The 25,592-nt window shown below is 52.7% G+C and overlaps 1 protein-coding gene across 2 annotated transcripts in view; it reads left to right on the forward strand.

Annotated features, from left to right (window-relative positions):
- Window positions 1-25,592, forward strand: part of LOC149863164 (uncharacterized) — a 92,031-nt gene that overhangs the window by 11,241 nt on the left and 55,198 nt on the right. The window contains exons 1-2 of one of the 2 annotated variants that reach the window (XR_016443101.1): window positions 5,937-6,306; window positions 6,997-8,791. Coding sequence is in view for 1 of the 2 variants with exons in the window: in XM_090053052.1 (XP_089909178.1) it covers window positions 6,225-6,306 (82 nt within the window). In the remaining variant the exon portion in view is untranslated. Of the gene's footprint in view, window positions 1-5,936; window positions 6,307-6,996; window positions 8,792-25,592 lie in introns of those variants that run through there. The other variant, XM_090053052.1, reaches the window with a different exon arrangement.

Genomic DNA, 25,592 nt, shown 5'->3' on the forward strand with positions numbered 1-25,592 from the left:
AACAGCTCATGTTTCTCCTGCCACTATGCTGTGGTATTACCCTGCTTATCTGGCAGGGAAATCCAGGTGGATTTCCAACTCGTGGGAGCAGGGAAAGCCGGGTACGAACCGTGCGTTCCTTGCTGCTGTCCCCCAGTGTGCTGCTCTCCTCTCCTAGGTTAAGCGCCGCTCGGGCTCGAGCACGTGGATTCCTTGATGAGCAGAAGAAAGCGCTGGTGCCTTTGGCAGGTGGGAGAAGAGCTGTGGCCACCTGCGGGTTGATGGTCCAGCCCCTGACTTAGTTGGAGGACGGCACACCCCCTTTCCCCCTCCGCACTCAGATGCCAAGGAAGGAGGGGATTGCTTTGCTCTTTCATGTGGTGCTTGGTTTCCTGATCCCAACCTGTCTGTCTCCCAGACCCCTCTCTGACAGATGAGCCCTTGCAGGCCTCCCCCAGCTCTTCAAAACGGAGCAGCTGAGCCTTTGAAAGGCATCCAACACCAACAGGCAGGGCCCCGTTTGCCCAAGGAGAGAGAGAGAGAAGCCACAATGGCTTCCCTCTCTCCCCAGACTCTCAACCAGTCCAACTGGGCTCTGCAGAAGGACGTGGCAGCAAAAGCTAGGCAGAGCCATGGTGGTGCTGGGCCGTGTTTGCGGAGGCCTCAATCAGGGGTAGGGAAGGGTCACTTCCACAATACTGCCTTCCACTGCAGGCTCTGCTCGGGGCCACAGGCAGGTAGACACGGCGCGCACAACTCGGTACCATTTTTTTGCAGAGCGTAGCATGCTGGAAGCTCTTCCCGCCTAGCCCAAGCTTCCAGGACACGAGCTCTTTGCTTCCCCAGTGGATGGGAAGAGCTATCTTTCCCCGCTGCAAAGGGGTGGGGGCTCGTGCTGGTCACGGTGCGTGCAGCAGGCAGCTGAAATCCCACGCCATGTTCCTGGCTCCTCGCTGCTGACAACTGGGAGGGAGCATTCAGGAAAGTGCCAGTGTTGATTTGAGAACCCAAATGATGAGGGAAAGGTAGAGGAAGGACCTGTTGAGCTCGGCAGGAGCCTGGCTAGTGGCTAGAGGCAGGGTCCATGGATGTAACTAGCCCATGCCCAATGCAAAGAGAGGAGGAAACGGGTGACACGGTGAGCTGTAGCATGGGCGAACTGGGTGTGGAGCAAGAGAGCATGTGTCTGGATCTTGAGAGTCTTCTGCATGCCTAGTTCTTGGGATGCAATAATTAGCCACGCTGGTCGGCACCCTGCAGAACAGAGGGTTGGGAAGGCTCCTGGTGGTTTAGGTGGGAGCCTGTCCGATAGCTGGGCCCCAGGGGAACGGCCCTCCGGGGAGCAGATGGGGACATGCCCAGCATGAGGAAAGGAGTATGCTGGTTGCAAGCTCAAAGCAGCAAGGAGGCCTTGACTTCAGAACAGCAGGCAGAGGCCATGGCACAGGGTCCTGGGGGGCTGCCTTAAGGCATGTGCCCTTTGACCTCTTGGTCCTCTTCTTGATTTCAGTTGTCCCCTCTTTGAGCATGTCCAGCCTGACTGATCCTGGTGAAGCTGATAGGTTTTTACCATGGGAGCCAGCCCTTGCTTCTCATGCTGCCGTGCCTCTGTCTCTGCGTGTAAGCCCGGGGCACCGGGCTCAGGCTCTCCTACGCACCTCCAGCACCCGGGACTGAGCTTTGCTCGTTCAAGAAGCAGTACAGGGTGGATTCAAGAAACTTGTTTTGAACAGGCCGTGGCATGGACCGTCTGAACGGTCACCGGGGCAGTGCAGGTTTTTAGGTAAGCCGCTCCCTCTCGAGAAGCACCAGGAGGTTGCAAGAGGCTTGGCTTTGTTTTCAGCTGAAGCCCGAGGACTACATGGGTGGAGTGGGTCTTGTTCAACCGCTTCCCAAGTGTTATTCTCCCGGCAGGGAGGTGACTGTGTTCGGTGGGAAGTCCTCCGCGAAGATGCCTGACAATCCTCTGTCCCAGGTGGAGTGAGAGCAACAGTATAGCGCCTTCTCCATGTGGTCCAAGCTCCTCTTCCTGGTAGCATCGCAGCCAGAGCCCTTGTGAGCCCTCGCTGAGCCCCCAGCCCTCCTCTCTGCTTGCTTGCCATCAGCACCAGCATGGCAGGAGCATTTGCTAGTCACCGGCAGCTGCAGAAGAAACTCCAGAAGTGTCCCTAGGACCTACCAAAATGGAAGGTGTTGACTAGGAAAGCTCTGTGCACACCTAGGGCACTATAGAAGTTATTAATTAAGAGTAGGCAGGTCAGTTTGAGTCACCTTCCCTTTTTAGCCCAGCCACCTCGGAGGGGTTCCTTTAGGCATCCTAATTGTTAGCAGGAGCCTTCCCGTGGATGGGAATTGCCCAGAGGGGCTGCCAGGGGGGTGGCGTCTGTATTCCTCGTCCCAGCCCGCAGGCTGCTCCTCGCTCCAAACTCTCATCCGAGCAGGAGATGTCCCTGGGGGGGATCTGTTGCTATGTTTGGCTTTGTCATCCAATTTCTGGATTTATTGCTTCCAGGATCCTGTGGGTTTGTTAATTAAAGGAAAGACGTCTGGGTTATCTGTATTTCCATCTCTCCAGCCTCCCTCGGGTGCATTCCCAAGCAGCCTCGGCTGCCTCCAGATGAAGCAGCCCTTTGCTTTTCTAGCAAGTGAAGCTGTGGAGCCCAGCTGGGCTCAGTCCATGGAGAGCCCAGCCCAGCTGGGGTGGAGTTGGTCTTGTTGAGCATCTTCTCATGGGAAGCCCAACTCGTCATAAGTTCAGCAGCTTCCTTCTCTTGTCAGGGGTCGTGGTATGGGAGGCGGTCATGTTCTGAATGGGTGACATGGCATCGTGGCGTCACTACCTCCTCAGGGCATAGTAAAGCCATTCACTGCTCTGGGCAGCACAGTGTTGAAATGTGGCATGCTGCTGTGGGCGCAGTGCCTCCTGGACCATATAAATGTGACTGTTCCTGGTTAAGTAGTCCATCCCCATCGCTGCACTGCTGCCGGTGCAGGAGACGGGGAGCATGGGGCAGGGCAGTGTGATCTGGCACAGGACACCCTGGCCCGGACCTACCTGCAGAGCTCTAGAGAGGTGGGCCGTAGGACGGGGGATGTCGAGCTCTTCTGGATGAATGGCACGGGGCCAACCTCACAGGCTGGATTTGGCCCGTGGACCCTCAGAACAAAAATTAATTGGGGGACGAGCTATAATGCCCATCTCCCAGGAGCCATGGATGTGCCCTTCTCTCATCCTGGCACCCCAGCCCTGAGAGAGTTAGACGTGCGTCGGCGTGGGCATCCTGCAAGGCACCGGTGCAGCTTAGAATAAATCAGGAAGGGCCTTTTGGCCTTTGCTTCCCTTGTGTAGAAGGGGGGCCCTGGGGAGAAGGTCTGGGGGGCACAAAGGAAGCAGGGTGGCAAGGGGCAGGCAGGAGAGGGAGCAGGAAGACGAGAGTGGGACATGCGGCATCCCCTTGTCCCATCCCCACTCCCGAGACAGTGCCAGGATAGTTGCAGCTCTCTTCAGAGGGAAGAGCCCCGAGACTCAGCCCCTGGTGCTAGTCCCTTCTCCCTCCTAGTTATCGGCGTCTTTGTCTTCCACGTTTTTATCCTGTCTCATCCTCGCTGTGTGCAATCCAGCCCCAAGTCCCCGCACCCTGGGCATAACCCCCCTGACTCCATCCATGCCAGCCTGCTGTCCCCGTCCCTGGAATTGGCTTTCCCAATTAGTGAAAACTGTTCTTCAACCCTGACCAAACTCAGGGCCTCGTGAAGCTGCTGTACCCTGCCCCCAGGCACGTAGCTGGTGGATCACGTGAGCAAGAGATCGTGGGGGAAGGAGTGCCGTGTCCCTGCGGATCGCTTGCTTGCCAGGCACTCACTGGCTGCTCTAAGCCTTCTCCCTTCACCCCCCGTTTTGTGGATGCAAAGCTCTTGGGGCTGCTGAATGAAGTTGTCCCGAGGCGTCCGTGCAGATAATGCTGCCTTCCTGATGGTATTGGGGTTAGACGCATGGAGGGTGAATAGCTCTCCGTGGGGGCGTAGGGCGAGGATTGAGCTCTGAGGAGGTGGCTTTTGGGGGGATGCAAGCAGGCTCTGTCCTCTTGCTCAGTCAGGGCTGTGCTGGCCTTTTCTCAGCGGTTCCTCAGTCCCTCCGGGCAGAGGCTGGGGGGCTTCTGACAGCATAGCTAGGGTTTTCACCACCACTCTCTCAACTCAACAACCACCTGGACCGGCAAGACCTCCTCAGTTCCCCTTTCCCGCCCCCACCCCAGAAACCACCTGCTTTGCAAGCTGAGAACAAAGGAGCTGGCAAACGACTGACAGGCAGAGCCGCCCCTCAACTGGACACCGTTGGATCATCTCCCATCGTCCAAGCTGATGTTTTCCTCCTGGCTTGGGCTGGGAGACATGAGCCAACGACTGAAGGATATTCCAAACATATGGAGCTGCTGCGGGCGGCTGCAGGAATGCACAGCAGGAGACAGCGGAGGGGATGGAGATAGGAGGATGCAGGGCACGTGAGAGACGAGGAGAATTCAATTTGCAGCGGTATGTAAATACGGGATGAGGCGCTTGCTGCGGAGAGCAATTTTCATCCTCGTGCGGCGCTTGGAGGAGGGCGAAAGAAGAGCCCCCCTCCGGTGAAAAGGCTGTGGCGGGTTCTCCATCCCTCTTCAGTCAGCAGGAGAGGGAATCCAGCTCCTCCCCGCGGCAGCAAATCCCAGCTGTGCTGCTCCAGGGGAGTTGGGGCAGGGCAAAGAGTGTGTCCCTCGTTTCCCACAATTCGTTTAGCTCCTTTGGAGACGAGCCCTATCTGAGCACTTGCTGGAGGATGGGGGGTGATGGTCAGGTGCGGGGGGCCCTTATGGGATGTAGTGTGGGGACTGGGTAACACTGGGTGGACATAACCATTTTTTACAAGTATTTATTTCACTTATGCTCCGGGGTGTTGCTGGTTATGTGAAAACTCCCAGGTCGGCGGACAAATCCTTTCTGCGGACAAAATCTTCTTTAATTCTTTAAGCAACACAAGCCGGGTGGGGTTGGGGGGGCCATATTGCCCTTTCTAGGATTCGACAGGTTGAGAGTCTTTTCGAAGAAGGATGATCACTGCCCTTGAGAGAGACCCCCTCGAACGAGTACATACCTGCTGCAGGGATGCGGGTTGTAGCCATGTTGGTCTAAGAACATAGAAACTTGTCTGCCTTTGGGTAGATCCGATATCTTTTATTAAACCAACTCAAATGGCTGGAAAAATTCTTTGCAAGCTTTTGTCGGGCTGAGGGCCTACTAGGCATCATGCTAAGAGCCACTGCTAATGCACGCTGCACTTTCATTCGGCCTTAGACGGCTGTTTTCTGCCTCATTTAATACCTTCCTTTTAATAATAAGAACGAATGCAAAAGTCTGTCCCCTCTGGTACCAACTGTTCCTGGATCCTCTGCTTGAAGCAAGAGCACCAAGTTTTTTAGATTTTGAACTGCCCCTCGTTCTCAGCAGGGGTTGACTCTGAAGCCTAGTGACGGCAATTTTAAATACCCCCCATAACTGTTTGTTGTCATTTTTAACAGCTATTTCCAACTAATGAGCTTCATCTAGCGTGCTTGGATACTTCTGTAAGGACAGTCCCCTGGGACGTGGTTGCAAATGTTAAAAAATGCAAGCATTCTGCCAAATATCAAGTTTTAAGCGCTGTTTTATTTCCTTTTGGTCTTTAGCACGGGAACCCCGAGGACAGGAGAAGAGCAGAAATGGTCCTAGTGAGAGTGGGGAGAGATCTGAGGGGGATGAAAGCTGAAAGAGAGATAAGAGAAACTTTTCTGAAAAAGGGAAGAGCAAGTGAAGTAAAAGCGCCACTTCTCCACGGGCGGGCACATGCTGTTGTTTGTTTTTTAATTTAAAACTTCTGGAAAATTGGAATAATGAAGGGAACCATTTGTTGGGGCTTTTGCAGATATGCCGTCTGGATTCGTTCTAAAAAAATCCCACAAATTAGCCAAAATTTTCTGTCTGGACAGCTGGGGGCGGGAATTTGGGAAACTTCCCCTTATAACAAGTTCTCAGCAGTTCTGCAGACCAGCACTTTCTACAGCCGTGGGGGAGTTCGGTGGTGCCTCGATCCCCTCGGAGGGGGGATAACCACCGCAGAGAGTAACGCCATCCCCGCGATGCTGTATTCAGGCCTGCAGCCCATCGGCTTCCCTCCCAGTTTCAGTGATCAGGCCCATGCTGAACTCCCCCGTTTGCTTGTTTTTATCCAGCTGGGGTGCCAGCCGCTGAGGCCGAAGCCGATATTGCAGATGGGAAGCGGAGGCAGAAGAAAACCCAGCAATGGCCGGATGGGTGAGTAGGAGGACGGGGTTGGGAAGAGGTGATGGGAGCAGAGAGGTGTGAGCAGCCGAGGACAGGGCTGCTGCAAAGGGGAGCCCGGTGGGGAGCAGCGAGGAGCGGAGCTGTGTGTGAGGCCATTGTCGGAGACCCGAGCCAGAGGCAACGTCCCAGTCAGCGCTCTGCGAGGAACTTCCTCCACTTTCCATCCATCTTTCAGCAGAGTCCCCAAATGCTCTCTCCTAAAGAAACGAGTCTTGCCAGGTTCCCGGCCCACGTGGGTTAGTTATGCCAGGCTCCGGGGCAGCGCGAGCCTCTGGTACTTGCAGTCGTGCTCCTTTCAGAAGCCTTGCATTCTTTCCAAACACACTTCCCTTTGTGAGCCGCAGCGAGCTCTGTGTTATTCAATAGCGTGGGCCTCACCCAGAGGATACCCTTGCTCCACTTGGCCCCTGTAAGGTGATGCCTCCTTGCCTCTCTGCCAGGGATTGTACCCTGAGCCCCTGAACGTGTTCCAGACCTCCTCCTGCCGACCGGCGCAGACTCTGCCCCTCCGAGGGTTACCTCACCGCTCTACCCGACTCTGAAAACATTCCCAAGCTTCAAACCTGTCGTTTTTCGGTGTGCTGCAGTACTTCAGGGGTTTGGGGGGGTGGGGAACTGCAATTGCTGCTGGCACAAAGTCCACGTTTTTGCTTTTGTCAGGTCCTTTCCCCATCTGTCTACACCTTGCAGAGCTCTCAGGCTGTGTCTGTTCCTTCAGGACACCCTGGTTTTACCCGCGCGTGGTCTCCGTGGCTCCGATGTCTGCCTCCCCACGTGGTGAGAGATCCTGCATGGCACAATTGTGCAGTGCAAATATCTCCCAGGCCCAAGGCAGGTGGGCTTCCAAAGGGACCCCGGACCCTTTCCAGAGACCGAGTGTGGGTTTCCTCGCTCTTGTGCCTTGATTCCCCTACTTCCTGAGTGCCTAAAAGCAGCACGGCCCCTTCTCCTTGTGTTAGCTTGAGGAAAGATCCATGCAAATAAAGCAGAAGGCCCAGCATCTCCTGCCTGACCTGCATTTTCAGTTCAGGGAAGCCATCGCACAACTAGTCACGGCGGAGGAGCTTCGGAGGCTGCCTGCATAATCCCTGCTATGCCAGAGAGTCCACGTGTACTTGTTTGGCATGAGCCTTTAGGGTCACCTGAAGCACAGGACTGAACCAGGGTCTGGGATGGAGCTTGTATCACAAGAGGTCCTCAGTCCAAAACGGGTCTCTGGATTGCAGGCTTTCTGGGACAGGGAGATTGTCTTTGCGTGTCACTGTGGAAAGGACCTACAGTCATCGCTGGCAGTCCCTCAAAGTTGAGGTTGACATCTATCAGGCTTGGTGGGTCCTCAGGTGACTGAGGAGCCTGATTCTGGATGCCCATATTCATTGGCAATGGGGGCATGTTGTTGCGTGAGGGAGTGGGATCCACAGCCCTGGGTTGGTCTCCTTCTGCTTTCTCTGCCACCGCCGTTCCACCTCAGTATTGAATTGTTGGGCCTCGAAATACTGCACGCCTTGGTGGACCAGGTGGTGCCACACCGAGCAGTCATCAGCTTACTCCTCCCAGCCATTGGTATCGATGCCTCCATACGTGAGGGCAACCTTGAACATGTCTTTGTACCATTTCCTTTGGCCACCCTTTGAGCCTTGGCCAACGGAGAGCTGGGAACAGTGAATCTGGCAAGGGGAGGCAGTTCTTGGCCATCCGGATGCAGTGGCCCATCCATCGGACTTGATTTCTCAAAAGCAAGGCTTCGATGCTGGTGAACGCAGCTTCATGGAGGACGCTTGCGCTGGTCCAGCGGTCCTCCCGTTTGATCCCCAGGGTTTGACGCAAGCACTGGTGGTGAAAGCTCCCAAGGGTCCTAATGTGGTGTCAGCAGATGGTCCAGGTTTCACCACAGTAGAGGAGGGTGGTCTGCATCTGCATGACAGCCTTGCAAACCAGGACCTTCGTAGACTGTGGAAAGTACCTACAGCCATCTCCTTGATGGCAAGCATAAACCTTCTGCTGCTCGGGAGAAGCCAAAAGAGTGCAGAGGACTCATGCAGGGAATGGGGGAGAGCCGTCGCGGAGGCCCCTCTCCTTTATAATATTCCAACAAAGCCTTATTGGAACCACTGGGAACTACTACAGGTCAGACATGGTGGAAGGACCTTCAAAGGACAGATTTGTGGCGGTGGGCCAACGCTCTGACTGAAAAGGAAGAGCTTTTGATGGGAAAGCCCTGAATGGGTCCCTGAGAAATGGAAATCTCTTGGCTGAGAAGCAAGGAGCGCGAGGGGGAGGGGGCCCGGCCTGCCCACCGCAACTGCTTTCTAGCACGAGCCCGGCACCAAGCACATGCAGTGCCTGACTTAAACCCCCGGAGCAGCACACCATCCTGATAAGACATGAGGGCTTTCTGAGGTGTTGCTGGTAGAAGTTTTCCCTTAAGCATTTTTCTTCCATGTATTTTTTTGAAGCTGAAGTTATAAATAATAAAGATGCATATGGAATTTGAATATGAATGATAAGAACAGCTGTGTGTATCCATTATGAATGAACATAAACAGAAATGTATAAACTGAGATTTGGGGGCTTTTGGAAGAATTAGTGTCTTTGTTCCTGGATTTTTTTGCTATCAAAGTTTGAACTGAAGCCATTAGCCTGGACTCTCCTGCAGTGGATGAAGCCAGGAGCCTCATTTTGCCTTGGCTGGGAGCCACGCTGAATTCTCCTCAACAGCTCAGTTAGACCTAATCCTAACAAATTTACCCAGAGAAGTGGTTCTCTTATTACACAGCCTAATTTGAATGCTTTCCAAGGTTAATTTCTGCTACCTCTCTTTCAAAATGTGCCTCCCCCTCTGGAGTTCCTTCCCACCCACGCCCCCCTTTCTCTCTCGCTGCCTTCCTCTCGCTCTTCCCCTCTCCCACCAGCCCACAGGGAACAGCTTGGAGCTGAAGTTGTTCCAGTACCAAGATGCAACTGGCTCTCAATGAGAAAATAATAGAGAGCCATGTCCCTTGCTTGCTGTTGTCGCATATGGTCCAGGGTCCACCCAGAGGGGTTTTAATGCCAAATGACTTTTGTAAATTAATTGCAACTTCCACGCACTAAAGTGGCCCTGGAGGCCAGTCCCCAGCAGGCACTCGCTCATGTAATGCTATTTAGTTAGTTCCTAACTGGATTCCAGTTACTCTGTTTCTTTCTGCCCCTCCCCGCAGCCATCTCGATTCTGTAATTTAAAATGCTTCCCTTGTCTTCCCAGCCGCTATGTCATTAAGTTGTAGTCTAGGCAGCCCTGAGTCTCTAGTCAATTGGGAACTCTTGAGGCAGCTGTCAATAGAGGGGAGGGAATCGGTTGGGGCTTTTGCATCCTACACGTTTATTAGCCCGGCAGCGTTCGCGGTTTTGCAGCAGACTGTAGAGGAAAACAGAGGCTCAAGTAAAACTAAACCCACCCTAGAGATTGGGGCAGAGTTCAATGGAAAGAGCATCTGTCGGATCCATTATTAAGCCTCCGAGGGCAAGAAGCGACCATGAGTATGTGAAGGATGTACGGTAAACCCAAGAGGAAGGAGGAGGAGGAGGCAGCGGCTGCGGGTGGTGCTGATGAGGCATCAAGGGGCTGAGATTGAAAGGAAAGTGTCAGCTGAAAAAACTCCCAACAGCACACCGCCCCGCTCACGGGGGGAAGTCGCTCAAGGGCAGCTGCAGAGGCTCTGCAACTTGGGGCACCGATTGCTCATTCTTGTTGTGATTTACTTACCGGGTGGGTAAGTGCCTAGGAGACCCAGCTGTCTGCCAGGGCACGGGGCCGGATGTTGTGCGAACATAGAGCACAGAGGTGGACTCTGCCCTAAAGACCAGGGCTGGCACTGGGCACTCGGAGAGGAGCCTGCTGTTGTCCCACTCACGGGCTCTCGCCACGTGGCCTGCTTTGGATTTGGTCCATACATGGAGGGTAGCCGATGCACAAACCCACAAGTCAAACCCACTTGCTGCTGCTGATCCAGCCAAGACCTCTTCCGTTAAGCTAGTTGAAGCCAGTGTCCTAGCCACGTAGTGGGGGCAGCTGTGAGCCGTTTCAGAAGCAAAGAGATGTAAATCAGAAGTCCTGGTGACATGGTCACCATAAAGGTCATGTTTTTTTCACGGCACTGGGGGTTTTAGCCCTGGAGAGATTCAAGCTGGGGTATGTCCTTCCACACTAAAGTTACCCCTGCAATTTCCTAGAACCCGGATACTGAGAAGATGGTCAGCTCATTCCCGGGGCTGTCCCGTCCTTGACAGCGGGGCCACACTGTTCTCTCCAGCAAGGTTTTTAAGGCTTTGTGTAAAGGTCACACACACACAGTGATGTTTCTACCATGGCCATCTAAGGGGAGCTCTCACCTTGTGGCATGAAACCATAAAGCCATGGCTTCCGATCCACTCAAATGAGCGTTTTTGTTGCCTCGTGTCCCCTTCGTAGCTACTTTTCAGCTAAGTCATCATCATGGCTTAGGGAGGTTTCCGAGGGGACCTCGTGGCGTCCTTTTCTCTTCTCCCGTCCTTGGCAATAGCCGGCACTTGCTTTATTCTTCCCCTTCCAGTTTGTTTTCATTTATTCACATTCAATTAATGCATTTCTGTGCATTGATCCTGACCACTGCGGTCATGTTGGGAGAGAAGGGTTTTGCGGCACGTGGGCTCTGAGCCAGTCTGCTGGGAGCTTGCTCCAGTCAGATCCGCTCAGCTGCAAACGTGTAACCTCTGATCCCAAGTGCTCTGTCCTGGTCTGTGTGAACTGCATCATGCCAGAGGTGCGCAGCTGTCTTGGCAGTATAGGATACAGATGTGGTCTGTGATGGTTTTGAAGGACCTAGGCCTTGAGCTGGTAATAGAAGCGGAGTGGGAAGCCAAGACAGGCTTGGATCGGAGAAGCCTGTGCTTGTAAAGTCTGTCCCGTTGAGGGCAGGTGGTACGAAGAGGGCCTCTTTACTGCCTGTGTGCAAGTCCAAGCCTATAGTTAACTGGAGTATTTGAGCTTGTAGGCAACAAACAGATGGGCCCCTTCAGGTCCTCTGCCAGTCCTGGAGGGAGAGGTGAGACTTCCTAGCCAGCTGGAGGGCAAAGGAAGTGACTTTGTCACTGATGCGACCTGGTCACTTAGGGTTCAAGGTGAGTCGCACCAAGCCCTGAGATTGAGCAGCACTTGGGCAAGGATGAGAAGGACAGCATCCCAGCTAGTTCTCCAGAGCAACTTCCCCTCTGACCGGCATCCTCGCCTCTTGCCTGGGGTGAGTCTAAACCAGGTCCCAGTCGCCTCCGGGCAGGGGCGTTCTCGTGGATGGGGCCTTCCTTGGCACAGAGTTGGCTGTAGCACGCTGGCGACACACTGGTGGTACGTTGCCACCTCTGCCTCTGGCATCATTAGCCTGAAGGAGGGAGAGGGCAAGGAAAGGGCCCTTCAGGAAAAGGGTAAAAGGTTTTGGGGGAGAGGAACGACTGACCTTCTTTGTTCTGCAGCCTGTTGGCGGCTGGTGCCGCTGTAGTGCTGTGCCTCTCCTTCCAGCCTCGCGCACGCTGGACCGCAGCGACCTGTTAAATGTCGGGCAAGGGGAGCGCCCTGATGTTGCCTAGACTCATTTCCATCAAGAGGTCATTTTAGTGCTGCTGGCTAGTTCAAAACGGCGCTGGTTATTTTGGCTGCTATGTGCCAGGGCAAAGCAATATCTTGTTGAGCACCGGCGGCCTGAAGGCTCGCGGTGTTATTGTTTTGCGCTTGCTAACCTTGGCCTCTAGCTTATCGCTCCCCCGAATACTCGTGTTTCAGGTTATTTTGCTCTGGTCAGTAGTTATGAGTATCAAAGCCGCGTATTGTCTCATTATCTTCTGTCTCTCTTTTTTTTTTCCTAAGTATTCTGGATCTCTTCCTATTGGTCTGTTCCCCAGCCGCATTCACCACCTCCATGGGCAATACGTTTCACGGTGATTTAAGCGGACTCTTATCTTACTGTGAGCAAGCGCCTTGTGGCATGGCACTGTGCGTCTCCGAGGGCTTGCGAAATGCCCAGCACGGTGGGCACCCTGTTGCAAAGGAGGAGTCGGGTTGCAGCTGCAATGGAAATATTAAACGATAAGAGCAACAACAGGGCCAAAGGAAAAAGGAAAGCTAGGGTGAATCTTAATGAATTCATTCAAATGAAGCAGCGGGGGCGTACCCTATTTCTTCAGATATACAGTAAATAAAATATGTGCCTTGTTTTGAAAAGGCAAAATTATGGGCGGGAGGGGAAAAAAAGCTGTCTTTGAGAACCTCTGGTTCAGGGGCAGGGGGAGGGAGGCAGAAAGTGTCCAGAGTCAGCTGTTAGGGAGCCCCACAGGCAGCAGCATGCACCTTTATTGCCATGGCCTCTTAGCTTAAGCAGCAGAAAGTGCTGTTACCATATTTCCTCAACTATAATGCACACCCCAATCTCCAGCGGCTGCATATTGAGAGAAAAGATGTGTATCATATGTGAGAAAATACAGTGTGTTGTTTCTTAGCATTTTTCCCCCCCAAATTCATCTGAACTTAAAGAGGAGAGTGCAGCCATTTGGATGGTGGCCTGGAAGATGGGACCCCTAGTTTATCCTTACTGCCAACTCTGTATTTGACTTTGGGCAAGATGCTTAGCATCTCTGTGCTTCAGTTTCCCCTCTTTAATGGGGGAAACAGTGCCATGCTACCTCTAGAGGTGCCGTGAGGCTAGTGATTGTGAGATGCTCAGACCCTTTGATTTATAGGGAAGCTTTTTCCAGATGATTGTTCATCAGAGTGGTCTGCGCAGGAGGCCTTGGCATTGTCCTCCCTGCTATGATTCAAGACAAAAAACAGACCAACTTCCACACCAGCCAGTGCTGGGTCCTATGCTTAGTAGTGATTCTTGCTCACTCGCTGGCTTAAAGCAAGAAACCCCCATGAGAGCAGGGATTTCTTCAGGGCCTGCTAGCTGGAAACGTCATTCCAGAGTTGTGAGACGGGGTAATTCATTAGGGCTGTGAACTAATTGGTTGCTTGTGCCTGTTGCAACTAGTCGGGGTGGCCTTGGTCCATCCTGAGGAGACGGAAGGACTCCAGCGGGCTGCATTGCCCCTGTCCTCTGGCTGCTGGTACAGGCTGGTCACTAATGACGACAGGCTTGTGTATGCTGATTGAAACCCCCTTTTACACAGTTCTAGCCCCGGAAATACTTCAACACTCACTCTGTCTAGGGGCATTTACATAAATGAGGATCAGATGAACATCCTACCGTCCTCAAGTACCCTGCAAGAACCCAAAACACTGAATAAACAGGGGCCCAGATGCCCAAAGGCATCTCGGTGTCTGAATCCTACCAACCCGTCAGATGCTGAACCACTGCGAGCAATTTAGAAGTGGGAGGCTCAGTATCACTTTGCTCAATACTGAAAAGCAGCCAGCTCCAAGGTGGAGCAATGTGTAATGAGAGTAGAGCTCCAGACCTGTGAGTCTAATCAGGATCAGAAGCTGGAGCTAGAGACGCAGGGTATGATGGGAGTTAAACCAGAAGCCAGAGCCGGAGGTCAAACCCGAGGACCAGCAAAGCAAGTGTATGAAGGAACTGGACCTCTGCTCTAGCCTTGTTGCGCAAGGCGTCTATTCAACAGGTTCAGCAGCCCTATGCAGTCATGTAAGGGAGGAGGTACGTGGCTGATATAGCGAGCCAAACTAAACTACATCTGAGTTTTACTTTAACGCACCAGAAAGACTTAAGTGTCCGGAAAACCTGCTCGTGCAAACAGTCACGCCATTGCAGTGCAAGAAAGGGCAAAAAAGTGACGTGTACAAACGCCCCGTGTCTTGCACTGAACTCTTTGTGAAAAGCCACTTGACGTTCCAGCAGGATGGTGGTGAAATGCTGTGGCTGCAGATACAAGGAATCAAATGTGTCAGTAGAAAGCGCAGTCAGCACCTGCAGCAGATCCCAGGCTGGGACCGGGGGAGCAAGAATGAAATTTTTGTGTCCCAGTTTGAAGGATGCAGTACTCCTGAGGTCTTGAACAGCCCAGACATCTGTTTGGTAACTGATACGGCCAAACACGTGCAATCAAAGAGATTCCTCAGTTACTTGGAGGGAAAGTTTTATGACGTGGAAAGCAGAGAATCCAGCCCCAGGAAAAGCTGCTCTGGGTCAGCATGCAACGGCTTCAAGCGACCAGCACGACAATGAGAAAAGAATGGGGAACCTTTGAATCGAGAGCTGCTAGGTTTGGGGATGGAGTGCACAGTAGTGTTTCTCTGCAAATCCCAGCCAGCTGGGGGAGGACTGGAAGACCAGCTGGAAGGAAACGTTGATCCCGACAATTCCCATCCTCAAAGGCTAATATCAACACCTATTAAGAGCAAAATAATCACGTTGCATCTCAAAAATAACAAAGCCGGAGCCAGTCAGCAGCTTTGGGGCTTACAAAGGACTCTCCCTGCCAGACGAACTTGATGGCTAGGAGGTTTATTTTTGGATAGTGACGACAAAAGGGGGGAAAAAAGGAAGTGGAGGATGGCGAGGCAGATGTCATCTGCTTGGGCATTAGCGAAGCAGCGCCTTGCAAACACCCGGACTGAAAATTAATTCAAATAGTCTGTAGTGAAAGTTGGCAAAAACCTATCAACAAGGGATAATGCGGATGGCAGCATATCAAATGGGAGGGATGGGCCCAGCGAGAGCCATGGGGTTTTATTTAATGGCTTCAGGAGTGATTTGGAAAGGCCTGACACCATTACTGTGAGTGACGGAGAGCACCTGCAGCTGCAGCAACGATGGGCCTTCTCGCGGTGTTTAGCTGGAGGGAAGCTGCAAGTGCACCTTTTGTGGATTTTAATTAGAGCTGGTTTCTGGTGCCTGGGGTGTCTGGCTTTTCTCTGCTTGGTTATTTTTAGTTGTTTGGAGGTCACCAGCAAGCCTGCACTCACCCGGTAGAGGTTCAGACCTTTTTGGTTGGAGTGATACTGCTACTGAGATGACATGTATTGAAAATGGATGCCTGCTTTTGGCTTTATGCCGGGACTGTGGAATACTTTTGCTAGAAATTCCAGCCCTGTTGAGCTCCTGCTCCGGCTGAATAGGGGTGAGATACAAAAAGCGCGATGCTTTTTGCCTTTAGCACAAAATGTTGCTACTTCCCATCAAGGGAGGTGAGCAGCGTGTTGAGGAGATTCCTAGGAGATGCTTAACTGGAAGGAGCTGTGAATATGGAGAACAGATGAAATGGGGTTGGACCAATTAGAAACATCCAAATATCTAGAGACATTAAACCTGTTGTGAGAGACCTGGGGAGAAGGAGGAAGAAAGAAAATATCTCAGTGGAGAGGAGTTGGGGTCAGGGTTCAAACCTGCTTCTCATAATTTGGCACATCCAACATCTCTTCATTTTCTTGTATTGTACTGACTCTCTTTTATTGGCCCAGGTGCTGTGCAGGGCCAGAGGCATCCCGCCCCATAGAGCGTACAGCGCATTGTGGCAAATGATGCAGTGGGGAAGGAAAGGCAAGGTCTGTGTAAGCTTGCAGCATGTGCCACTGGGCCCGTCTCTGCCGTGCTTCTTCTTGGATAACACACCCACCACTGGTGGCCAAGGCTGAACTCCCCTGCTCCTCCCCACTCCCGCTGTTCTCAGTTACTGCTGGCAACGTCTTTAGCACCCAGGGTCACCACCTGGAGATAGTCTTTGCCGCCTACCCATGCATTTGGCCCCAGTCCTGACCTTGCAATTCCTTTCTTGGGAGTGTAGCCCAGATGTACACAGGTTTGTACTTCCCTCTCCAACTGAGGGAATTATTGGCAGGCAGCGTGCTGTAGAGGGACACAACAGCCCAGCGGCCGCAACCGTCCCCTATAGAGTCAGGGCCAGTCAATCAATTACTTAACTATATAGATTTATTATTACAACAAAACCATTAAAAGGTAAGGACATAGATTATATATATATGTACAAATTTATACACACACACGTGCGCGCACACACAAAGTTATCATTTAAAATACAGATGAACAATAAAACAAACCAGACCAAAGGATGTTGATTGGGCAACCTTATAACTGTATTCATATACAGACTATTACTTCAAATTATTCACATAAACTGTAAGGCACAGTCCGCAAATATAATCAGTAGTCCTTAGACTATCTGGGTGCCCTGCAGGGCAGGGATCCCACTCCCAAGGTACCACTACAGGAAAGGAGGCGGGGGGAAAGAAAAAGGAGAGGAAGACCCCAAAGGCTCCTAAGCTCCCCCACTATCACCCAAGAGCAGCCCGTGGGGTGCCCCTTCGCAACACTTGGGGGTCCCTCCCCTGTGGGGACTCTGTCTCCAGGGTAACTTACTACTCCGCAGGCCCAGAGGGTTGCCTCCTGCTCTCCAGGTCAAGCTCTGTTCCCCACCGGGTTTTCCTGCTGCCTGACTCTGCTGCCGCTGTCCTGGCTTAGGGCCACATGCACTACTGTATGTAGTGAGCACTTTGCCTTGTGCTAGGGGTTGGAGGCCTGGACAGCCTTGTGCAGCTCCGGGGCTCGGTCTGTTCCCGGACCCTCTGGGCAGCGTCATCTGCACTGAGCTGCTGCCCCGTGTCAGCAGCTGTAGACCTGAGCCACCTCAAGCAGCTCCCAGGGTCTCTCACCCTTCATGCAGCACCTCCTGCACCAAGCTTCCAGCCTTGTTCTGGGGGTGAGGACCTGAGCCGCCCCAGGGGCGCCAAAGATCCTGCTCCGTGCACTGGCCTGTGCACCATGTCTCTGGCCGCACGCCAGAGGTTGCAGACCCGAGCCGCCTCATGCAGCTCCCAGGGTCTGGATCGCGTGCGCTGTGCTGTGCACTGAGAGCCTAACCACTGGAGCTGTGCCATGGTCCCTGCTGATGGAAGTCTTCAGGGGCTCTTCCTGGGCTACTGCTTTTCCCTGCTGAGCAGCTCTCCTCTGCTCTTCTAAGCCCCGCTCTTCTCTGTCCTCGACGCATCTGCCCCTTGTGCTGGGCACACAGCTCCTTTTATATGCTCTAGGCTCCGCCCCTGAACTCTTCCGACCTGACAGTTTGCAGTCTTCACTCAGGTCCAGGAGAGCTCTTCTCCCCCTCCCATCAGGAAAGGGGCATGATGTTATTTCTCAGGCATGATGTTATTTCTCTTGCTGCCTCCTGATTGGTGGATGGGCTCCACCAATGAAAACAGCAGGATCTCAAGCCTGGGACTTAACCCAAGCTTTGAAAGGTAAGCCTGCTACAGGAGCATAAAAAAGATCTGACCTTTCCTTTTTGTCACAGCAGCTAAATCTCTTGCCCGTGCCCTCGATCCCTGCCAGCTGGGTTATTGGACTCTTCCCCCTCTTCCCCCTTCCTGGTATCCAAAACTGCTAGCACTCTCCATAGTGGGGAAAGTGTGCAGTGATCCTATGCCTCAGGGCTTTTGTGGTCACCACTTGGGACAGGAAAGATTTCTTTTCCCGCATCATAAATGTTATTGGCTTCTGGTGGGTTTTTCCACCTTCCATTGAGACGTTGGCCATAGCTGAAGCTGGGGGGTTTGACTGAGGTGTGCTGGTGTTCCTTGCTGGTATCAGAAGCCCAGAGGTTCCTGGCTTAGAGCCTCTTGCTCTTCTGCTCAGAGTTGCACAGCTCACCAAATTTGGGGTCAGAAACTATTTTTTCCCCTGAGTCGAACTGGCCCAGACTTTGCGGGTGGAAGGAAAGCTCTTGGCTTCTTATGTAGCACAGGATGTGGTCCTTTCTTCCCTGGATCTTCTGAGCATATGTTAACTAATTCCCTGCTGTTGTAGGACAGTGGCAGTTCCCTTGTCACCTTGGCTGTTTTAGGTTTAGGCTCTTGCTCCTAGTGGTTGTGGGTGAAGGTGATATCTGGGGATTGCTCTGGTTAACAATGAACTGTGAACATGGGGGATTGGAGTCAATGGCTCAGAAGACTGGTTTGAAGTCCTGTGTACCTGTGCTCTCATCTTCCTTGCCTCTCACAGAGACTCTGATCTCTTCAGGGGTACACTTCTAAATTAAACCCAAAGGAGATCACAGCCATGACCTAGAACAGTTGGTACTCCAAGCATGACATTCACCATCTGACCATATCATTTTTTATCTGTGTCGAGCTACCACTGATGTCACCTACCTGCATCTTGAAGGACCTAAATATATTTGAAAATCAACCTCTTCATGAAGCATTAAAATAACAACTGATGTGTGCAGCAGGCAGCAGGAAGGTCTATTTTCTTGTCTTGTAATACAAAAGGAAGAGGGCAGGAAATGTGGAACATAGTCACAGGAAGTGCTGCTCCAAAGAAGAGTTTAGCCTGGTACAAAGAGAAGACAGATCTTTACGGATAAAAAGAATACGAGGTAGTCTATAGGAGTCAAATAAAAAGTTTTAGAAGGGAAATAAAATGTTATGCTCAGGGTTTAAGCCAATGTCTAGCATCAAGATGAGAGAGCAATTATTTAGGGGTGTATAGGGAGGCATAACTAGTATTAAATGAAAATAAGGGTGGTATACGGAGGAAGACTTCCTGGCTGGGAGGTGGCTTGTGCAGTGGAGCAGTCTCCCAAGGTGAATAGTGGGAATTGCATCATTTTGGGTCTTTTCCTAAAATTAGGAAATTCTAACTGGGGACGATCCTTGCTTGACCCCAGGAGAGAGGTTCAGTGCAAGCTGAAAGACTTTCCCTTCCCAAACTCCTCTAATTCTTTCCGTACAAAGGTTTTATATTTCCAGGAAGCAAATTTTGGGAAATTAAGAAATATAATGAGGTGCAGTGGGAGGAAGCACCGTAACGTGCGAGTGTGGGAGAGGGGTGGAGAACCTTAGAGGCCATAACGAAGTCAAGGTGGATTGCAATGGCTTGGAAAAAAAGAGTCATGGAAGAAACGGAGAGCAACTGGGGGTCATTACAAAGGACCAGTTCAGAGCTGGAGGTAAAAACCACTGCGGGCAATGGAGAAGCCATTAAACAAACAAGGGTATGCCATGTACGCTGAGACTATGGAGAAAATCCAGAAACATAACTCGTGTTGGAGTTACTCCCTCCTTGCAGCTACCTTGTTTCATGGGAGAATCGGGGGCATTTGTACACAACACGGCATTACATGGCTCTGCAAAGGGGCACATGGGTGTACGCTCCCTATCACAGCTGGCCAACCAGGCCATGAGTGAGTTGAGGGCCGCAGTCCCATCTTCTCCTCAGGTCTTTGCAGAAGCTAATGGAGCACCTGTGTTCTTGAGGCCAAAGCCCCTATGTGTTGGGGGGCCTATGAGGCAGAGATGTCCCTTGTGCCCTCCGTTCTCTTATAGGCTTCTGTCAGGGCTGGATGCAGTTTGGCCTTAGGCCACAGCTGGGGCCATGTTAAACTGAGAGGGATAAAACACAAGGGAATGCGAGGGGCAGCATGGATAAGGGAGCAGAGCTGTGGTGGGAAGAGGAGGGGAGCAGGAAATGGAGGCTGGTGCTACTGGCTCAGCGGAGGGGAGCTGGTGGACAACGCGGAGCCTGGAAGGCAAAGGTGGACAGTTTGCATGGGCACGCTCTCTGCACAGATCTGGCGTCTCTTACTGCGGTACCAGGCTCTGTTTTCCCCCTTCCTGGCATTCGAGCCCGGGTGAGTCCACATGACAGACCTCCCCAGCTCGACACTATTCACGGCCCCCCAGCCCCCTGAGCCCAGCCAGTGGCAGCATGTCACTCAGATGTCTCTGCTTTTGTTTGGGTCAGAGAAGGCTCTCAGACAGACCCCAGCGAAGAGCATGCCAGACCCTTCGCAGCACTCTACTTTCTATGAATCATCAGTTCTGCAACAAGTGAGTCCTTCTTCTCCACGCTGGATCCGAACACTCCTGGCTGGCCTGAAGCCAAGCGAAATCCTCCCAGGAGGACAGCAGGAGACGGATCAAACTCTGTGCAGCTCTCAGTTATTCCAGGCTGGAGACATTCCAAGAATCCCATTCCCCCCCATCTTTTTCCCCCTCAAAGCAATTTGACTTTTATAGTAATAACTTCTGAACCCTGAACTGGGCCTATGCCAAGAAAAGCAGAAGAAAACAATGTGGCCGCCGTCAGCAGGCGTGGAAACTCCAAGGACTGAAACCAGCCCTAAAATAACTCTGGTTGGATCGTTGTTTATTCTACGAGAAAGTTCGTTCATTCAGAATTTGGAGGGAAGCTTGACCATTGTGCACGTCCCCCCCCACGTGCCGCCGTGTGCAGCGCATGCGCCACCACCTGCGTCACACGGGCACATACAGAACGTGCTTACACAAATATTGGTGGGCATGTGCTCACGGGCACAGCGGGCCAGTTGTGCTACCGCCATCATAAATCCACAGAGTGAAGTCGATGCCGGCGCTCCCTTCCGCGCTGGTGCGGCCGAGCTGAATGTGGTTGCTTGAGCTCATGTGCGCCTCATTGAATATATGGCGCTCGGAGGCACCAGGGGAGGGTGCTACTTAAGAGCCCCCCTGCCTTGCATTGAATGTCTGTGCGTGCCACTGTCTGCCGTGGACATTTCTGTGGGCCTGGACACCGTCTGCGTGCATGTTTTGTTCTCCGCAGGGCTGCTGTCTGTAGATAACATTGTGCTGCATATTGTATATCCGTGCATGCAGCATTGGGTATAATGGACTTCTGATCTTGCAGACCGTCAGCGCGTAGTACTCTACGTACAAACTCCAGGTGAAGAGTCAGGGGCCGGGGGGCAGAGAGCTGCTCATGCATTTAAGAGATACTGCTGAATGGCAGCAGAGTTACCTGGTAGCAAGAAGAAGCCCTGAGCAGGGGGTGTTTGGAGATCGTTGAGGATTTGACTTAATCTTGCCAATCCCCTATCCCGTTTTTTATCTTTCGCCTTTGAGAGAGGGGGAAGCAGGCACACAGGCCATCCAACGGCATGTATGCAGGCTTTGCTGAGCTTTGCACAACAGTTGTGAGCTCTTTGCTGTGCTCTGCCTGCAGTGGCTGAAAGCCAGCTCCACATTATATTCAGTCCAGGCCAGTGGATGAGCGCAGCTGTATACAGTACGTATGTTCAGAGGTATGTGCTTTCTCATGTAGGTGCGTCCATACAGTGATACAGGAAGCCTGCACAATTGCTTGCGGTGTCCTGTTTTCATGCCTGCACCGGTCGATGTGTGAGTGTTGATAAGCGAGTGTCAATGCCTGCCCCTGTGTGTGCATTTTGTGTGTGTGTTTGCGTCGGGGAGAGTGACAGCGAGCTGTATAATCAGGGTAATATGTTACAGTTCCCACAGTTAAAACGCTGCCTGTGGTTTCCTTGCCAATTTGCTGGGATTGTGACAGATCCCCAGTCTCTGCGGGAAGAGCCTTGGACAGACAGAGGAAGCAGATTCTCTTTCTGAATTAGGCAAACCATTCTTTGAAAGAGGCAGCCAGCAAACAAGACAGCCCCCTTGGCATGAACGCACTGTTTGTTACTGTTGATGCATTTTACGGTACCCGCCACTGGAGAAGCTCGGCATGGCTCTGTCAGGGACCACGGCTCTTCCAGCCCATGCCAGGGACCTTCCAAACCAAAGGTCTTGTGGCCTCCTTGGTTTAACCCTTGATTAAGGTGCTGGGTTTGACAAATCAGGGCTGTTTTTCTGCATGGGTGTTAGGGAAGGTCTACTGAAAGGTGTGGGATTGGCATCACAGTTTCATAGATTTCATAGACATTCGGGCTGGAAGGGACCTCGGGAGATCATCGAGTCCAGCCCCCTGCCCAAAGGGCAGGAAGTCAGCTGGGGTCATAGGATCCCAGCAAGATAAGCATCCAATTTGCTCTTGAAGGTGTTCAATGTAGGTGCTTGAACCACCTCCGCTGGCAGACTGCTCCAGACCTCGGGGGCTCGGACAGTAAAGAAATTCTTCCTTATGTCCAGCCTGAAACGGTCTTGCAGGAGTTTGTGACCGTTCGACCGCGTCATCCCTTGGGGCGGTCTGGTGAACAGACGTTCCCCCAGATCCTGGTGGTCACCCCTGATAAACTTATAGGTGGCCATCAGACCACCCCTGAGCCTGCGCTTTTCCAGGCTAAAGAGTCCCAGGGCTCTCAGCCTGGCGTCGTAAGGTCTGTTTTCCTGACCTCTGATCATGCGCGTGGCTCTCCTCTGGACTCTCTCAAGCTTCTCCACATCCTTTTGGAATTGTGGAGCCCAAAACTGGACGCGGTACTCCAGCTGCGGCCTCACCAAGGCCGAGTACAAGGGGAGAATGACGTCCCGGGATTTGCTCGAGAAGCATCTATGGATGCCAGCCAGCGTTTTGGTCGCTTTACTAGCCGCAGCATCGCATTGCAGGCTCATGTTCATCTTGTGGTCAATGATGACCCCCAAGTCTCTTTCTTCTGTAGTGCTAACCAACGTAGCACTGCCGAGCCTATAAGGGTGCTGCAGGTTTTTCCTCCCAAGGTGGAGGACCTTGCATTTTTCGGTGTTAAACACCATCAGGTTCTCGTCCGCCCATTTGCTGAGCTTGTCCAGGTCAGCCTGGATCACGCTTTTGCAGTTTTGAAAATGGATCGCATCAGCTGTTGTGCTTCTGTAGAAATCAGCTCCCCCTGGGGAGGGTGCAGGGCAGGATGGTGCAAGAAAGGACTCCACATAGGCTTTCCAGGGCTGCAAAGGGGAGGACCCAGTGATTGAACTGTATACGGGGCTGGTCCGGCCACCGGTAAAGAACACCACACATTTGGGTGCCGTTGGTCTCTCAAGTCTCTCCCGCTGAGCTGATGGGCTGGTGGATCCCGGAGCTGGTGGTGTGCAAGTGGATGTGTGCGTGTGGTCCGGATGCGGTGCTGTGCTGTGATCCGGCCACGAGATGGGGAAGAGTCCACATCCCAGAGGAAGGGTAGATCCACATCCCAGATGAGGTTTGCAGCATCCTGGACGGAAGATGTTTCTGGCCATTGAATTCATCATCTTTGGGAAGCTTTAAAAAAGTCTCAGCGTTGGTATAGTTCTGCTCTTATCGATGTCCATGGTACGGCGCCTGCCGACTCCAGTGGGAACGCTCGGGTCCATGCTGAAAATCCACCCCGTGGGAGTAGGGGAAAGGACCCAAGGTTTCAGACCTACTTGGCTATTAGATGGCAGCTACTCTCAAGCAATGAGTGCAGTCAGGACTCCTTGTTTCCGCTCGTGGCCCTCCTCTTCCCACCGCCATTGCTTTCTTCTGATCCAGGTCGTTGAGGTTTATACAGAATAGCGGTGGCAGAGTTATTCACAAACCGTTACAGACATGAAGGAAGAGCTCTGTGCTGTCTGATCCTACACTAGGCTTTGTTAGGTGCACGGATCTCCCCTGAAAAGGAGAGAAGAAATGAGGGAAGTGTCTACTCTGAAACCTCCCAGCGTGCCGCCTGAATTCATTTCTTCTTGCACTGCAGGTCTCTGCACAGCCCAGTTCCCTCCTTGGACTGTGCAATTCATGGCTCTCTCTTCTGGAGAACCAGCAGGTCCAACTAGTCAGCCTCCCTGGGCTATAGAGTCATGGAGAAGCGGGGCTGGAAGGGACCTCCAGCAGGCATCTAGTCCAACCCCCTGCTTCAGGCAGGATCATCCCTATCCAAACCATCCCATACAAGTCCATCGTCTAGCTCTGTGTAAAACTACTGTCAATCCTGACACAATACAAGATATAACATCTGAACCTGCCACAGGCAAAGCAGGGGAACCATGACAGCCAACATCCTGCTTGTATAACCTGGGATATGCTCAAGAGATCCCGGGTAGAGGGTCATGCCTCTGCTACAGAAGAAAGCAAAACCCCCCACAGTCCATACCCATCTGACCGTGGGGTAAAATGCCATCCTGGCCCCCAAGATGTCAATTGGTCTGACCCTGAGTGGAGGGGCAAGACCCCCTAGCCAAGAAGCATGGTCAGGGGCAGCAGGGCAGGCCCTACGAGGAGAGGCGACGGGACCTGAACCTGTTCAGCCTCCACAAGAGAAGGCTGAGGGGGATCTAGTGGCCTGTTACAAACTAGTCAGAGGGGACCAGCAGGCACTGGGGGAGTCCCTGTTCCCCCGAGCACCGCCAGGAGTGACCAGGAATAGCGGTCACAAGCTGGCAGAGGGGAGGTTTAGGCTAGACATCAGGAGGCGCGACTTCACGGTCAGGGCGGCTAGGATCTGGAACCAGCTTCCAAGAGAAGTGGTGCTGGCTCCTACCCTGGGGGTCTTTAAGACAAGGCTAGACAGTCACCTTGCTGGGGTCGTTTGACCCCAGTACTCTTTCCTGCCACGGCAGGGGGTCGGACTTGATGATCTGCTCAGGTCCCTTCCGACCCGACCAACTATGAAACTACGAAGCTCCAGCTTTAAGCGCCATCAGGAGCATTGGCACAGCCTAGTCGCAGTCCCCAGCCTTGGCTGCAGCCAACACACAATGGCTCCGAAAATGCCTTGAAAGCACCAGCATTTGCAAGCATTTGTTCAGATTCCTGAGAGAGGCACGTCCATAATCCACATCTCTGTTTCACGCAAACAGAGTTTGGTGGGCGCAAATATTTGGGGAGAGGCCGCTCTGCACAGAGAGCCACGTTCCCATGTGGTGATGAACCAGGGGATTCATGTCCAAACAGGCGCTCCTTGTATTCCCCTGTTTATGGAGCTCGCCACCCAGCCAGGAAGCAGACACGGCGGCACGGCCTCGGGTGCCTGCTTGCATACCGTGAACAAGAAGGTGCAAACAGGCGAAGCCGGGCATTCACAAACGCTGACCCACCTAGGAGGCCTACGGGGAAAAAAAAGTGTGTTGGTAAAGAGTGTGGGTAGATCTACACGGTGTGATGGAGGCATAACCAAGCAAGCTTCAAGTCGGCTCCGGAGGGGGTCGCGCTCTTGTCTCGGCAGTATGGAGCTCAGGGCTGGCTCCTTTTACCCAGCCTCCGAGGATGGTTTTACCCCTGCGTGCAGACCTTCCCTGTGTCATCATTCGTTTCCACAAGGGGCAAAATTCAGGCCGCAGAGTCCGTCCCCATCCAGAGCTTTTGGCACCCAAAGTAGCGTTTGATTTAGCAGAGCTTTTCTTGGTACCCAAAATACGTGCCCATCCCTGCCCCCCACCCCTCCACAGCTGGGGAAGGCAGCGAGTCTGGCAGTGCCGAGCAGAGGTGTTTTTAATTCTGTTCCTTGTTCCTTGGCAGAACAGGAGACGGCAAGTTTACATTTAGCAATACAAACAGCCTGGTTGTCAGGAACTTTCTAAACTGTCACTCTCTGGCGCTTATTAAACACAAATGTAAAACAAA

The sequence above is a fragment of the Crocodylus siamensis genome, chromosome 6, assembly GCF_052110815.1.
Source record: "Crocodylus siamensis isolate JL-2025a chromosome 6, ASM5211081v1, whole genome shotgun sequence".
Taxonomy (NCBI): Eukaryota; Metazoa; Chordata; order Crocodylia; family Crocodylidae; genus Crocodylus; species Crocodylus siamensis.